The 16,362-nt window shown below is 41.3% G+C and overlaps 1 protein-coding gene across 3 annotated transcripts in view; it reads left to right on the plus strand.

Annotated features, from left to right (window-relative positions):
• The first annotated feature begins 279 nt into the window (after positions 1 to 279).
• RANBP9 (RAN binding protein 9) overlaps positions 280 to 16,362 on the plus strand; it is a 40,429-nt gene continuing 24,346 nt past the window's right edge. For all 3 annotated transcript variants that reach the window (XM_068160827.1, XM_068160828.1, XM_068160830.1), the window contains exons 1-2: positions 280 to 829; positions 9,173 to 9,284. In XM_068160827.1, coding sequence (XP_068016928.1) covers positions 367 to 829; positions 9,173 to 9,284 — 575 coding nt within the window. In that variant the 5' untranslated portion in view covers positions 280 to 366. The remainder of the gene's footprint in view (positions 830 to 9,172; positions 9,285 to 16,362) is intronic.

Genomic DNA, 16,362 nt, shown 5'->3' on the forward strand with positions numbered 1-16,362 from the left:
GAGAGCTAGCCCTGCCGCGGCGCCTGGCGCGCGCTCTCCGCCCGCCCCGTTTCCGCCCGGCGCTGCTGCTCCTCTGCCAGCTTCACTCGTCCCTGCGGCCCCGTCTCTGCTCCGCCGCATCCTGCGACGGCCCTCGCTCCCATCGGGCACCTTCGCGGGTAGTCGCCGCCGTCGTCGTCGTCATCGCCCCCCCCCACCCCGCCCCCTTCCGAGCCGCTTTGGTTGGGGTGACCCGCCGGCCAAAGCTGCCGGCGGCCGCCTCTCTCCGCAGCGCCCGGGCCTGTCCATCGCTCCTCCCCGGTCCCCGTCCAGTGACAGTCGAGACTGCGGGAGGTAGCGGCAGAGGAGGAGGAGGCCGGAGCTGGGATGTCCGGGCAACAGCAACAACAGCCACCGCCGCCGCAGCTCCCCTTGGCGGCCGCCGCTCCCCCGCCGGCGCCGGGGATTCCCTCTGCTGCCGCCGCCGTCGCCAACCCTGGTCCCGCACCGGCCGCCGCGCTCCTGCTCCACCCGCCACCGCCGCCGACCACCGCTGCGCCGCCGCCACCCGCCGCCGGCAGCGGGCCCGCGGCGACGGGGGGCGGCGGTACTGGCTCCGCGCTGGGCCTGTCGGCCGGGGCCAGCAGCAGCGGCGGCACCAGCGCCACGGCACCGTTCCCGCACGGCGACCCGGCCCTGAACGAGCAGGAGAAGGAGCTAAAACGGCGTTTGAAGAGGCTCTACCCGGCCGTAGACGAGCAGGAGACGCCGCTGCCCCGCTCCTGGAGCCCGAAGGACAAATTCAGTTACATCGGCCTCTCCCAGAACAACCTGCGGGTACACTACAAAGGTGAGGGGGAGCCCGGGCCACCGCGACTCCCCCTGCCCAGGGAGAGTGCGGGGTCCCTCCCTGGGCCGGGGTCTGCGGGCCGGGAACGGCGGGCGCGACCCCTCCGTCGGGCAGTGGGCACAGGAGCAACAATAACAGGAAATAACACATGTTCTTCTCCCTCTTTCTTCTCCTCCTTTGCTTTCTGATCCCCTTAGTTGCCCGCAGCGTGGAGACAGTGGTCTCTCTTTTCCCTTCCCCCTGCTTCTGTCGCGATGGGGGGGTGGGCAAGGGGCCACCCCCGCCTCCTTGTGCCTCTGGAGTGGGCTTTATGTAAACTCAGACTTCCTCCGTGGATTCAGGTTTGGGTCTGAGGCAGGAGAATAAAGGAGAATCGGCATGACGTGTCCTGTTTATGGTAATGAGCGAGAAAAGAAGTGGCTGGTTTTTTCTCTCGAAGAGTAAGGGTTAAATGGAGTTAAGAGCAGCGAGCGTTAAGCTGTTAAACACGGAAATGACGAGAGGGAAGAGCACAGAGAAATACACGGTTTATTTTTAAACTATGAAAAATGGAATTAAAGTCACTGGTAATAGTCTTGTCTAACTATTGCACAGGCTGCAGAGTGATTTGAGGGGAAGGAATGACAACAGGACTTACATTAACAAAGGTGACTTTGTAACTTTCTGCTTAGAGGTTCTGTAGTTAAAATGACTGATTTTTCAAAGAAAAGGTAAAAATGAGAGTGTATGGTGGTATAAATCAGAGGCAATAGAGGAAAAACTTGTGTTGGTGGTTGCGAAATGTCGTGAAACCTGGAAACATAAGTACACTCTGACCTGAAAAAATACGAGGCACATCTGGTGTTCTAGGCCCAAGTCCTGAAGTAGAAGTGGTGTGGATTCAAATCCACTTCGGAGTTGGCTGTGAAAAGCTGGACCGTTTGTCAGTCCGTAGTCGAATGTCACTGGGGTGGGAAACCAACTTGCAATTAGGCTTTCTCAGAATTTCCAGTGGAGAAATTCAAGTGAAATCTTGATAAACATGTTACTGTTTAATCGGAGGAGGAAAACGGCAACACAAACACATGTCAGGATTTGGCTGCCATGAAAGGATTAAATGTACTCTGAGAGACATTTTTTTAAATAGGGAGGCTTTACTATTACATACAAAACACTCTGTTAAATATATTAAGTTTAATACACTCTATAAAGATGATAAAGAAGGTTGATTACTACGGAGTAGGTTTCTGGGAGGCAGTGAGTGATTTAAGGACATGTTATTTAATACTCAACTCTGAATTTCCTGGCTTTTGTTCAATGTTTTATGACCTTGTATTTTTAGAAACGTTTTGTATATGGTGGTGCTTAGTGGTAGTGGCTTGGTGGTTTTTGGTTGGTTGGTTTGGTTTGGGTGTTCATTTTTTAGTAGGGTTTTTTTTGTTGTTGTGGTGGGTTTTTTAAGGTGATCGTAGCTTTATGGTCATCAAGTTCTCCTGCTTGTTTGTTTTGCTTTGGCCAACTCTTTTTCTTTTGAATGGAATTTAGAGAAAGAGCCTCTCTGGTCTGTCAGTGTAATTGGAGAAATATATTTTTCAAGCTTTCTTTGTGTTATCCCTGGGTTTTGTCACTTCTCTCCATTGCCTTAGTGTTAACAAGAGATTCGTTACCTCAAACAGATTCCAAGAGGCTTAGCGTGTTTCCGAAGTATAGTTAATATAGAAAATACTGTGGATACTCTGGGACTTCATAAAGCACAGTTAGTGGGTTATAATAATAAAATGCCTTTACTTTAGCTCTTAAGTAATACTAAGTGATGAAAGTTGAAGAGTTCCTAGAACACCCCAGAGGACTGTGAAAAAGAGAGGTGCCAGTGTAACAATTACACACTTTTCTCCCTTAACTGCAAATGGGAGTGAATGGCCTCTTAAGTAGCTCATCTTCCTGGTAATTTACTGGAGGTGGCTCTTAGGGTAGCCCTATGTGTAACTTAACGTCTAGGCACCTGAAGTTGCTAACTGGCCTAAGCAATGAATAGTATCAGGACACCTACCTGAGCGCTGGAGGGGAAAAAAAGCCAAAATCACATCTGCCTTTTTCCCCCCGCCCCTGCTGGATCCTTCAGTACTGAGAACATGGTAAAAGGAGGTTTAATTAGGAGAATGAGGGTGGATAGTAACAAAGAGTGTGCTTAGCATTCTGAAATGTTTTTTCTACAGATCAGTTACAAACAGTGGTCTCAAAAGTAAGCATTGAAAATATCTTGTGAAATGCTGATGCTTTCAGTGCTTCTGAAGTTGTCTAAGTAGTCATGGAAGTCTGTTGGATGTTTTTGTTGAAAGGAAATATGAATCACACATTGAGCATGGCCAAAGATCTGTTATACTCTTGACCAAAATACTCAGGGAAGGGACAGAGAAGACAGATCTGTCCAAAGAAAGAGTTATCAAAAGCAATTCTTACTGTTTTCTGTTACTGTAGTATGGATGCCTTGCACACTTAAGCTTTCTCTGTTGCCTTTGAGATTCTAGCTATAGAACTGTTTTTTCTGGAGTAGTCTCCATGTCTGGACTGAGAGGAGGCAGACAGTGGTAACATGAGTGCCTTCCTTCCATTCTGGATGTGTTGGGGATATCTTCCTCTGAAGAAAAAAAAAAAAAGGTGGTGGTGGTAAATAATCAGAACAAAGGCTTTCAAAGTAATGTTTTCATCTAACTAGGTTCATCATTTTAATATGCTGATGTACTGTGAGCAGTGAGACTTTTATTTCATTGATTTGCTAGAGGAGTGGTAGTCCTCTTTATGTGATTTCAAAGATTGCTTTCATCTCCTTGCATACCAGTGGGTAACTTGTATGGAAACTTGAGCCACGGAAGATGTCTTTTTCTACCCACTGCAGCTGTGATGCTTCATGTACTGCATTTCTGGACCTGAAACTCTTTGCAAGCATCCTAGAAAGTGCTTAAAATCAAAACTGCCACAAAAGCAGAACATTGAGCAAACAGTGAAGTTTTAAAGAAAGGAATAGTCTAGCATCATAATAACAGCTCTTCAATGTTTTTTTTGAGGTCAACAAAACCCAAGGGTCAGTACTCCCTTGTGTTCTCTCTCAGAATCATAGTTTTACATAGAAGAGGAAAACACATGGGAGTTGTTCGGGGGAAGACGCATTGAGTGCTGGGTTGTTACTAGAGCAGACCAATTTCTTTCCCCAGTGGGCTGTTCTGTTACACTTTCACAAATTCTGACCCTTGATTAGGAAGCTTTGCCAGAATCTGGGTGTGAAATGCACATACACTCGCATCAATGGTACTGTAATGTATTATAAATACCCAAGGGTATTTGTATTTTTTGGATGGGCAGATGCACGTTTCTGCTGCCACTTAGCTGTGCCAGCCGATGGAAAGCTAAAGCTGTCCTAGTGACTGTTGCTCATGGTATATGTATGTAAGTGATACATGACAAACAGTAGCAGAAAAAGAAATGGTGGTGTCACTTAATTGTCATATTAACAGCTCTGAGCTGTAGGTAAAGAAAGCGTCAGGGTTCAGATAAGTGTGTGTAAAGCAGTTGCCACACCAAATTTGCAGATACTAAGGTAAGAAGTCTTTAAAAATATTCATACCTATTTCTGGAATACACAGAATTAACATATGGATCTTGTTGAAAAGCAGGAATTTAATAAATGTAATATGAATGTTCCACTAGACAGACAAGTTCAGTTTCCAGCAGATAATCATCTATGCTATGTAATATAAGAAGATGAAAATACAGACTCAACACAGATGTAACCATGAAAGAAACTATATACAGAACTAGGTAAACAGACTAAATCATCAGTGCTAAAATCATGGAAAGTCCTAGAGTAACTTGAGTTAGTCTTGTGATGATTGTCCAAAAAAAGCTGGGGAAAGTTACAAGATGTGGAGTTAAGCTGCCATTGCCTGAACAACTTCTGATGTATGGTAGGCCAGGAAATCCTAGCCTGACATTTATCTACGATGTACTTGAACTGTCTCTAGTGCCAAATGTGTTAAAGATGGAAAAATATATCTGTATTATTTTTTAATGCAAACTGTGCATCTCAATTCTTGTAACAAACAGAGGGTGATTCTGTAGTAATAGTTCTGTGTTGTCATGCAGTGATACAGGGATGATGTCAGTGTTTGTGGCAGAAAACAGCTGAAGCACATTCAGTACAGTACAGTATACCTGTTAGGACACCTCTATAGCCCTGAGGTGTCTTGCTGCTTTAAACTGTGGAAAAAAACATCGTTGGCAGACTTGTTTTATTATTTTTTTTTTTCCTTGTCTCACTGAAGCTTCTCTAATGAATTCAACATAAAATTAGGCCTTGATTATTTTATTTTTGGCAGTGTGAGCAAGTCATTGAACCACCTGTTGGAAATAACTGCAGTTGAGCTTATGTAAACTTCATTGAAGGATTCAAACTGTGTAAACATTCTTACTTTTGTCTTGGTAGACACTCCTGTAGATTTCTTTTGGACTATTTAGTGCATAGGGGTTGCACACTTAAAAATAGCAATCTTTGAACCTAAATCTGAAAGCTGAAGTATCATTCAGGGTTGGAAGGGACCGCAAGGATCATCTACTTCCAACCCCCCTGCCATGGGCAGGGACACCTCACACTAGATCAGGCTGGCCAGAGCCTCATCCAGCCTGGTCTTAAACACCTCCAGGGAAATATGGCTTTATCTGAATTGATAGAATTTAGATTAATTTTAAAACAATTTTGCTGAAGCACTGAGCTTCCTACTTTTACTAAGAACTATCATTTTGAGTGACTGCTTCTAAAATACAGTAAAGCTTTACTCCTTAAGCATGGTCCATTTGTGGTTGTAAAATGAAAGCCCAGTTGAAAACAATTCTGATGATTGAACTCACCTATGAGCTGGTTTACAGTGGGCAGTTCATGCATTGTATGTTTGTCCTCCCTTCTCTGCCCCAATGCATCTGTTTGCAGAATTCTTTTTAACATAGAAAATTACTAGGTTTTATTGTTAAATACTATATACTTCATCCTCTTAAATAACTAAACTATGGTCTGTAACTAAAAGGTAGGGTTTTGTGAGCATAGGGCAGACTTCATATGATCTGCTTCAGGCACTTGAAACCTCTGATTCAGAAGTTCAGAGTTGTGTGTCAAAGTTCCTTTTGTTCACAAGCAAGGAAGTGGAGGTTCAGGTTACTGAAGAACATGGCAGCAGTGTATTACAAGCTAATGGGCCACTCAGCTCAGTGACAGTGGCCATGAGTGTCCATGGAAAAATCTAGAATTGTTGGTGTGACCATTTGAGGCTGTGCCTTTAAGAAAAGGGAACAGTGCTGGGACACAGTTGGGCATATGTGGTGTGTCTGTGCTTTTCTCTCTCGCTTTCCCGCCATTTTGAACTGAAGGACATCTGAGCTGAAGGCGTTTTCTCAGTTAATTTCTGTGGTAGAAGATCACCCCGGGTCCACTTAAACACTAGCATTTATAACACATTTTGGTAAGAAATTTTGCAGTCCAGCCACCTGCTCTGTAAAGAACCTCTTGCTTTAAAGTTGCCCCTAGTTTATCTTGACTCGTCAGGTAATGCAGGGTAGCTTGGTAGTACTGAAAGTCTCGACTAGTAAGGTGAGACACTGTAGAGGTCTTTGGAGTATTTGACAGTAGTTAATTGCTTGATGATGTTGAATTTGCTGTTAGAAATCATAGCTTTATGTAACTACAAATAAAGGCAGCACACTCAAGCAAAAATGGGATTCATAGGAGATTGTATTAAAGGGACAGGAGTTCTAAATTTAGGATGTCTCCTGTTTTGATGGGATGAAAGTTCTTTTGGGTACTGACTTCCCCAAGCATGTTGCTTCACCACATGAAGTGTTTGGCAACACTGGTAAGGTATCCTATTACTTCTGCCCCTGTTTTGACCTCTTATGTGTGGTGTGACAGCTGCATGTGGCTGTGTTGTGAACTGGATCAGGGAACTGATCTGATGCTTAAAAAAATCTGGTGGGTTTCTTAAAGCCTGATCAGTGAATCAATCTGGTTCATTGTATGGCCTTGCAGATAGCTGCCTGGACTGCAAAGAGGGTGGGAGAATGGGAGCAGTGTCAGAAAGAGGTGCTAAGAATCCCTTAAATTGGTATTGTTTCCAAACACTTAGATTGCGATTTCACAAAACAAAGTCTGCCGGGTAATGTATGTACATTTTCAATAATATTTGGCTAGTTGTTACTACTTCAGCTTTCTGTGTAGAACACTTGCCCAAATAAGGAGACTGACTCAGGCTGAAACTACACAGATTGTCAAGTGCATGGAGTAACCAAGGGAACTTCTTTGCAGTCTATTTTCAAGTAAGAACCTAAGGTTGTTTAAAAAGAAAGTATCTTTCCCTCCCACTCCACCCCCGACTAATGTATCATTTAATCAGAGCTGTCTGAATTTAAGGGATTTCTCAGGAGTTTAATGTTCTGCCCATAAAGTTTTTGGGTGACTTTTAGCTGAAGAAGTTCTGCATACTTAGAATAATAATCTAATTTATAGTAGCTAAACAGTGAGCTACCAGCACTTGAAAACCAAGGAAACCTATGGAAGCTCTTGGGTCATGTACTTGGATATTGCCTTGTTTGACACAGCCTGAGAAAATAATTTAAAAGTGGTGAACAATAAAGCATAATACAGTGTCTTGTGTATGGAGTAGACTAGTGTGGGTTTTTTCTTCTAACAACATGCAGATGGTAGAAAATAAGCTTAATACTGTAAAACCTGTAAGGTGATCAAAGGATCCATATATGAATTACTGAATAATGACATACTGAAGTGAGCAATGCGTTTGCAGCCCAAAAATGTAAGTTGACTAGTTGCCTTAAGGTAGTAACACACTGAGGTGAAGTAGGTATGTTAAAATAACTTTGCAGATTAAACCTAATCTCAGTGTGTCAAGAATTCATGCTGTGCTAGGAAAGTTTGGATGCAAATGGTGAAATGGAGAGTCCTTCTTGGCTGAGTGCATACCATTTGGTGAGAGGTGGTTGGTGCAAGCTCTGCAGGCAGGTGTTTACTATTCACCATTTACACTAGAGGGCCCTGTGGTTGGAGGTCAGCTGTGCTTGGGCTTTCTGACTGGTTATGCTGTCATTTTTCTGTAGTTTCTTCCTTGTTCTATAACCCAGCATGCTGCACATGAGATGTGATTCATCTGTGAGCAATAATTCTAGTGTTAATGCCACTGGAAGGAGTGTGTTGTATTCTTTTTGGCATACACAGATAAATTGCTATGCAGGTGCAGTAGGCCTTGCCTGGACTGGAGATGACAGCTGGAGTGTTGCAGCCTAAGTGATTCATACAGCATACTCAAACCAGCCTTTTCATCATGCCTCAGATCCACAGGCAGAACAGGCATGAGATCTGTGTGAATTATTCTTATGGCCATAGCAGTTCTGCTCCTGGTTGCTGTTTTATTGAAACAGCTCTTACCAGCATCCAATACACTGTCTACCTTGCTCTTTCTCTTTTTTTCCCCCCTAAACTATGTCCTGTGACCCTGTGTGTGACTTTCACACACTAATGGCAGGATTTTGGTGTCCCTGGGAGAGGCTTGAGCTTGCTTGAGCAGCTAGCTGCTGAAACAAGTCAGCTGGCCGAAAGCCTGCATCCAAGCTGCCTTTGGAACAAGGGGCTGTGAAGAGGGTGCCACATTCAGAAGAGTTAGTTTTAGTGGAGTGCAGGTGGCCCTCTGGACTTAGGCTGAAAATCCCTAGGGCAGGCAAGAACTGGCTTTTTGTGACAGAGCTGGTACATGGCAAACCTTCTAAGAAAAAGGAGTAGGAGCTGCATTAGCTCAGTTGCAGGCTGTGAGGCTCATTGCTGTCCTGAAATAATATTCAGAATATTGAAATATGAGTTATGTGTTCTGTATAGTGACTGATGTTTGTTCTGAAGGACATTAAAATACCTTAAATAACTTGTTTCAGAAGCACTAAGCATTAAACTCTGTTATATCATATTTCAGTCTATAAAAATAAGCAAGCTCTGTGCATTAGAGAAATCAAAGTTCTTTCAAACTTGGATAGGCTTTTGTAAATTGTTACTTAATGCAGTGGAACTTCCCTCCCTCCCCCCCACCCCCAGTTTCCCTTCAAACAATTGTAGGGCCTTTTGGGGTAGTATAACCAGAACCTCTCATAGCCTACAACAAAAACTTAATATAGCAGAAAAATAAGGCTGATTAGAATGTTGTATGTTGCTGCTCATTACATAAGCATTCTGTTTGGAGTAGTTGATATGTATACCTTTTGAGTCATCCTCTAGAGTTATCTAAAATATTTTTTTTGTTGTTGTGTTTTGAATGTAATTGTTAGGTCATGGAAAAACTCCAAAAGATGCTGCTTCTGTTCGAGCTACACACCCCATACCTGCAGCCTGTGGCATATACTATTTCGAAGTGAAAATTGTCAGCAAGGGAAGAGATGGGTAAGCATTGAGTGCATTATTAATCAAATATTGTTTGAAATACTGTGTCACATCATCTTTCTTTCAGCCAATAGACATCTTGGGCACCAAAACTTGTTTTTCTATTGTACTGCTTTTTATGTAGCTTAATTCCCCATTTATGGGGAGCTGCACTCTGATATATGGTTGTTTTAAGAGTTGTGGTCTTCATTTTGCACAGATCTGGATACACAATAAATCTCATAACAGCATCTCCTCATTTTCACTTGACTGAGAAGTTAGAGTTTGACTGTAGTCCAGCCCTGCTTTTACCTTTTAAAGGTGTTGGTTATAGACTATATACAGCTTTTCAAACTTTTGTATAATTTTCAGGAAGTTCTTAGGGTGTGCACTGGATCATCTTACCTCCTCAGTTGAGACTTTTCATGGATGTTGTGTGAAGTTTAAAATGGAAAGTTATTCTTGAGTCTGCTTGCTGGTAAGAATAAAGGGGAATGTTCTGAATAGGTATCTGGGACTTTTTCACCCTATGGAAAGGAGAGTTGATGAGTGAGTGCAGCTGCTGCTTCCCAGAATCCATCTGAATCTGGTGAAGCACGGGTGATGACATGCAGGTAGAACCTGGTCTGGGAAAGCCTTGACATACTAATCTTTGCTAGACCACTTTAATTCTTTTTCATCTTTCACTGCTTTTGGTAGAGGGGTTGCATGGTTTAGTTGATTAGGTGGTGTTGGATGATAGGTTGGACAGGATGATCTTGAAGGTCTCTTCCAGCCTGTTCTGTTCTGTTCTATTCTGTTGACATGAGTTATGTTGCTTGTGACTACATAAGCAACACTTTCCAGTATGTTCTGGTATATAAAGTGGTTCTATTTCAAGGTTCTAGTTAGGATTGAATGTCTTTGTCAGAGGTACTATTCATGCCTGTTGTGGATCCTTATGTCCTGTTGTGAAAATAAATTTTGAGAGAAAAGAACTATGTTTGTAGCTCTTTGGATGAAATTTAGTACTTCTGTCTTCTCTTTGCCTGCCTTGCTGCTGTTTCTTTCAGTCTCCTAGTGTTCTGTAAGCCTTCTGTAAATCAGAAGCAGCATTCAAATGTTTTTTGTTTGCTTATAGTGTCTTACAGAGCCATTTAGAAAGAATAGTCTGCCAGTGCTGCTGCCACCATGTTAGGGACATTAACAAGTGTATCATTTCTGTTCCCAAAATTTCTCTGCAAGATTTCTTTGCTATGACAAACTTGTGTCTCTGGTTTCTTCTGGCACACTCTGAATTATTTTAAAATTGTCATGATAGAAATGAATGTTTCAAGTAATGCTTTATGGTAAACATTAGAAATTATTTTGGTGGTTGGTGGTTTTGGTTTGGTTTTGTTTTAAATATCTTAAACTTGATTTTTTTTTAGATTGCCCTGCTCCTGTCTGTTAAGAAGTTCTTATTGTGATTTGCTAGTGATACACATATTTCTTCCTGAAATGTATTTCTGCCTGCTTGCTTTGGGAGTTAGCTTTTCCAAAGTGGTGGATTTCGAAAAGTGCCCGTGTGAGGAGGTGTCATTTTACTATGCTCCTCTAACACTTTACCTTAGACCTGTTTGTGTTGCTTTTTAATGAGTTCTAATTCAGTAGACAACTCAGGGAAATCCTTCAAAAGTAAGAAGCACCTTTGAGTAAAATGTTTCAATGTTTTGTTGTTTTAAGTGCTTATTTGTGAGGTGTATATAGCCAAGACTTGTGAAGTTGCCTGCTGAGATAGCTTAGAAAAACCAGAGGGGTAGTTATTTTCAGATAATGACAATGTGACCTTTTTTTAGTGTCACTTTATGACACACTAGCTGCATAAACATCTGAGATGTTCACTTTTTTTGTTGTATAAGACAGTGCAGATGCTGGGGAATACCATGCAGAGAGCCAAAGCCAAGTCTAGTTTAGTTGATAAAGAGCAGGAGTCGAAATGTGATGTGTGTATATAGACCTTGTCTTGTACAGATGCATTGTGTACCTCTTATGGTTCAGTGTTAACAATTTGTTCTGTAATAAGTAAACTGGGGAATTTAATGCAGAGATGTATAAGTAAGTCTACAGAGACTAGCTTCTGCCTGACAGGGCTTATCAGTTCTTTTTCACTGCCTGTTTGTTTTCACCTGGCTTGCTCCAATTACATTTTCACCATTTTTCCTTCTTGACTTGGTATCTGGTAATGGGAAAGGAGTTCAGGAAGACCATATTTGTAGAGTGCCAGCCTGTAACTAATTGGGTCAGTTAGCTAAAATGCCTTACTGCTGCAAAAGCATCTCAGGACCTGAGCCTAGCTGTGGAAGCTAGCTGTGGAGCTCAGCTTTATTTCACAGTGCTGTTTAAAATAAAACCTAGACTGCTGGAAGCAACTCAGATGTCTGTCTGGAAGCTGAAGTACAGCTTTCAACTTTCATAAACTTCAATGGGCAATGTAATGATGTTCTGCTGGTAACAGCCTTTCCCCCCCTTCTTTCTTACATTTTTTTCAACAACAATTTTAGCATATTTAGTTCACGTACTTTGTTCCATGGGCACGTCCAAAAGCTTGTGTGCTTTGCTTAGCCTGACTTGGCCTAAAGTCATCAAAAACCTTTAAACAAAATCCCCTAGATTAGGTTTTAAGTAGTTTTTGGTGCTGCTGTAGCATTTGATAGCACTGCTCTCAGAGTTCAATCTAGTGTAAATCTTGTGTATCTCAAAGTTGCTGGGCAGTCTTGTTAGTATACATGGACATGGCGTGGCTTCCAGTATGACTTGTTGCAGCTGGCTGTGAGCAAGCACAGCATTGGTTTGTCACACTAATGACCTGTATCATTAGATTATATAGAATAGAATAAACCAGGTTGGAAGAGACCTTCAAGATCATTGTGTCCAACCTATCATCCAACACCACCCAATCAACTAAACCATGCAACCAAACACCCTATCAAGTCTCCTGAACATCTCCAATGATGGCTACTCCACCACCTCCTCAGGCAGCCCATTCCAATAGGCAGTCACTCTGTGTAGAGCTTCCTCCTAACCTCCAGCCTAATGTATATTTCAGGGCTAGCAACCTTGAATAGAAATTCGAAGGTTCACAGTAGGTTTGTTTTGCAGATGTTCATGATGATCAACTTGTAGGCATTATAGGCATGTTGAAGAAAGCATGAAAAGTTTACTAGGAAGTAAGCAGTAAAATAGTTAACACTTTTAGCAAGGATTTAAAAACATTTTTCTGCCTGTTGGGCTGTTCTGTAAATATTTTTTGTTGTTCTTTATTTCTTCAGGATTTAATTTCATGTCTCATTTTGCAGTCTGAGGACCTCTATTTATTTACAATGTTCTTTTATACTCTTTTGCATTGTTTTACTTGGCTTCACATAGAACATTGTGATGTGAGTGGTTGGGGGTGATAACAGTAGATGAGTGATGGGTGTAAGTATGGGGAACAAGTACCAGGGTAGACGATTAGAAGATATGGTAGGAAGGAGAGCAACTGCAGTAAATTGTATCTGCATCTCTATTGAATTCTCCAGTTCATTAAAAATAAATTAAATGCATATATGTGTCCATTAATGCAAGATATTGCAGCAAGCACTGTCAATAATTCTGTTAGAGTTGGGGAAGCTAAACAGATTTAGCTTTAAATTTACCTGTTGTGCGCTCTTAATGCAGCCCTCCTTTGTAGTTAATCTATGAGCGAACCAGAAGTAATATACACAGATTTTGTTCTGTAATTTCTTTAACTACTCAAGGCATAATACTGTCTTCTGCCTACAACCCTTTAGTTCCATCTAAACTTCTTGAATAGGAGCTGAATTAAAGCAAGCTACATCGCCAGATGGGAGTGAACAAGGGTGTGCTGTGGATTCTTGTGGTGTGGAGATGTAAGCCTCAGTCTCTAAATCTGTTACAACATGGTACTGGCCTCTCACTTTCCAAAAATCACCACCATGGTGACTCTTCTCTAAGCTAGGTAACTATATCCAAATGAGTTCCAGTCTGATTTTTGGTTTCTGTATACTGCTTTTTACCAAATTAAGTTGTGCCAATCCTCCCGCTTTGTGTGAAGGAGAAATGCACCTACCTTACACAGTTTGTTTTATTTCAGATACCAGTTGTCATTTCCGTCTTTTCCACAACTAAAGATACTTGCCATGGCACTGTCACGTGAACTACAAGTTGAATTGTTATGTCCTGGTGCTGCGGACATCCTATAGCAATCTCTCGAGTCTGTGAACTTTGCTGTAACCGTGGGCTGCACTCCTTGGCATTTCATACTTGACATAAGCATACTCTGGTTACACTTTCCAAGGGGCTATCTCAAGGGTACCTGCTGGCTACCTGGCTTTCAGAAGCAAACCACCTTCCATGATTTTTTTGTAAACAGCTTACGTGTGTATGATTACTGAGTGATCATCCTCTCCTACATGAATTTCATTCTTAGGCTTGCTGGTTCATGTAATGCATCTTTTCACTTCCAGTCAAGGCCATGTTTTTCCAATGTTTGTCTTTCTTACTTGAAACCATAGTTTAAAGATTCTGTAGTGATTTAGCCATGTGGAGAAGCAGTGTCTGAACACTCAAGTGAGTTTGCTTCCTTTGTCCCAGTTTGTGGCTGCTGGTGTCAGCTTCACAGTAAAACAGACTGGGTAGTTCATTCTTCAGAAGGTGACCTCAAGTGTGAATTAGTTTTCAGCCAGGATTGTTCCCCAGCATGGTTGTCTGTATCACTTCAGGGGTAGCTATGGCAGGAAGAGAGAGGGGAGCTTGGGGCAGAAATGAGCATCTGAGCACCAGAGCTGGGAATGCTGCTTCTGGTCATGGCACCAGCCTATGCCCATTAATTGTAGCTTGGATTTGGTTAGTTTGGTAATACTGTTTACTTCTAGACAGTCTTTGGTGCTTTTGAAACAGCTGAGGAAGGTTCATGCCTAAAATGCAAAATCCCCAAGGTGATATGCTTTTTTGTTTTAAGAAGAATGAAAACAAGAGCTGGAAGTGATAGTTTTCATCTCTTCTTCTAGAAAACTTAAGTTTAGAAAGGCTTTATTTAGACTTTTAGAAGAGAGCATGGCTTTTGCACTTCAGTGGGCATAGTGGTTTAGTCTGGTGGTGTTGATTCAGATCATCATGGGTGTGCTTTACATTGCTTGTGTGTTAGAGCTTAATGTTCTGCACTAGAATAAAATGTTTCTGCAACAGCTCATGCAAGTAATGAGTATGTTTTTGTTAAAGCAGTGTTAACCAAGGCTTTAGACACCTATTGGACTGTGTTTGACTTTTAACACTGGCCATAATGAGTTAACTGTTTTGGCAGTATCTTGCAGTATGTGTTGTGTATGTGATGAAGTGGGTGAAGAAATAATAAAGTCAAACAAAACAAATCCAAGCCAAGAATACCATGATAATTAAGTTTGGGGTTTTTTTGACACCCATGCCTGTGGTTTAGCCCGAGCAACTTTAGTGCATCTGAGTGATGTTTGTGAAATGCAGATGCTTTGTTGCCTGCCTAGAGCATAGATGTGTAACTCTTTAAATAGAAACCATGCTTTTTTTTAATTGTAAATTGTTTCTGTTGTAGGAAATTGGCTTTTCCTTTAACATCCAGTATCCCCATTTTCTTGTTCACAGCAAAGGCATAAAACAATAAATAAAACATAGAACATTGGCAGTTGCTGGTTTGTATTTTTGTACACTACTTACCTAATGTAAAAACTTTACAAACTGCTGTCCTCAGCAGTTGTTACAACAACATGCAAACTTTAGTCTTGATTTACATGTATGTCTTGCTGCATTGCTAACAGAGTACCTGTGTGCAAAGCAGAATCCACTCATGTTTGAAGTAGCTTTCTGCATTAATGTTGTCATTTGAATTGCAGCAGCTGCAAGAAGAGATTGGATCATGAATGAGCAAGTGTATCTTTTCTTAACAGTAGCAGTAATTTCATTTTTACTTGAGTTTACAGGACCAGACATTTGACAGCAGTGTACAGCAACTAAGAGAATTATTTGAGGTCAGAAATAAGTGGAAGTGTAACAAGAAAGTTCTGTTTCTTTGTTGATGTTTTCTAGAAATGATGATCTTTTTTAGTTTAAAAAGGAAGTCAAGATAATAGATTTAATTTCCTCATCCCTGCTTTTTGAAAACCTTTAAGTCAATTGCTTTTTTATGAGGTTCATGCTTATAAATGTAGTGTATAGATAATAATCTTACTGCATCTGGACTTACCTTGTGTTACTCTTACATATATTATTACTAATGCTTTCTGACGCTGTGGCCTCCCAAAAGACTTCAGTTACTTAGAGAGAAGTGTCACAAGACAAAATTGTGCAACCTTAGAAAGTACAAGATGTCAGTAAATGAGAATACTTAATGGGAACATTATAGGAATCACAAGCAAAACGTTAGAGGAATGACAGTTTCGAGCACTGTGCAAGATAGCTGCCTAACTCACTCTTCTGTTGTTTGTTTTTCTTCGCCTCTATGTAGAACTGGGTTGATCTGAAACTCAGGTTTATCAGGTTCAAAATAGTTTCCTTGGAAACAGTCCATAAAATTAAAACTTGTTTTCAGTTTGAAATGCAAGATTCAAGCTGTCTATGGCATATTTTGAAACATTTATAGCAGAGAAAAATTTAACAGCTCATTTCTTACTGTGATTGCGCCGACAATAAGAATCTTGGATTAGCATAGCCATACAAAATTTTAATGCAGAGTAACTATATTAATTAAATGTAGATACCTTTTTTAGTGTGCTGTTACTTCTGATCTCATACTGTCAGTGAAAGCAGTGTAGAAAATATAGGACAACATTATTTAGACTTTCTGTCCTTGTGAGTCGGTTGTGAAGGCCCTGTAGAAGACCATTTATGCTAAAATTCTTACACATTGTTTGTTTCTACTTGTACCCTTTTCTAAGATACAAACTTGGTAGTAAAACAAACAATACCTGAAGGGGTTTGGTTGTTTGTGGGTTTTTTGTTTTTGTTTTTTAGTGTTCGGTGTATTTGAAGCATTAGGATGTTTTCAGCTGCCATATTTACGGGTGTTAATATTTGGTAGGACTTGTGCTTGGATTGACACTCCTTACAG

This window comes from Melanerpes formicivorus, unplaced genomic scaffold, assembly GCF_026170545.1.
Source record: "Melanerpes formicivorus ecotype bairdi unplaced genomic scaffold, bMelFor1.0.p_v2 SCAF_53, whole genome shotgun sequence".
NCBI lineage: Eukaryota > Metazoa > Chordata > Aves > Piciformes > Picidae > Melanerpes > Melanerpes formicivorus.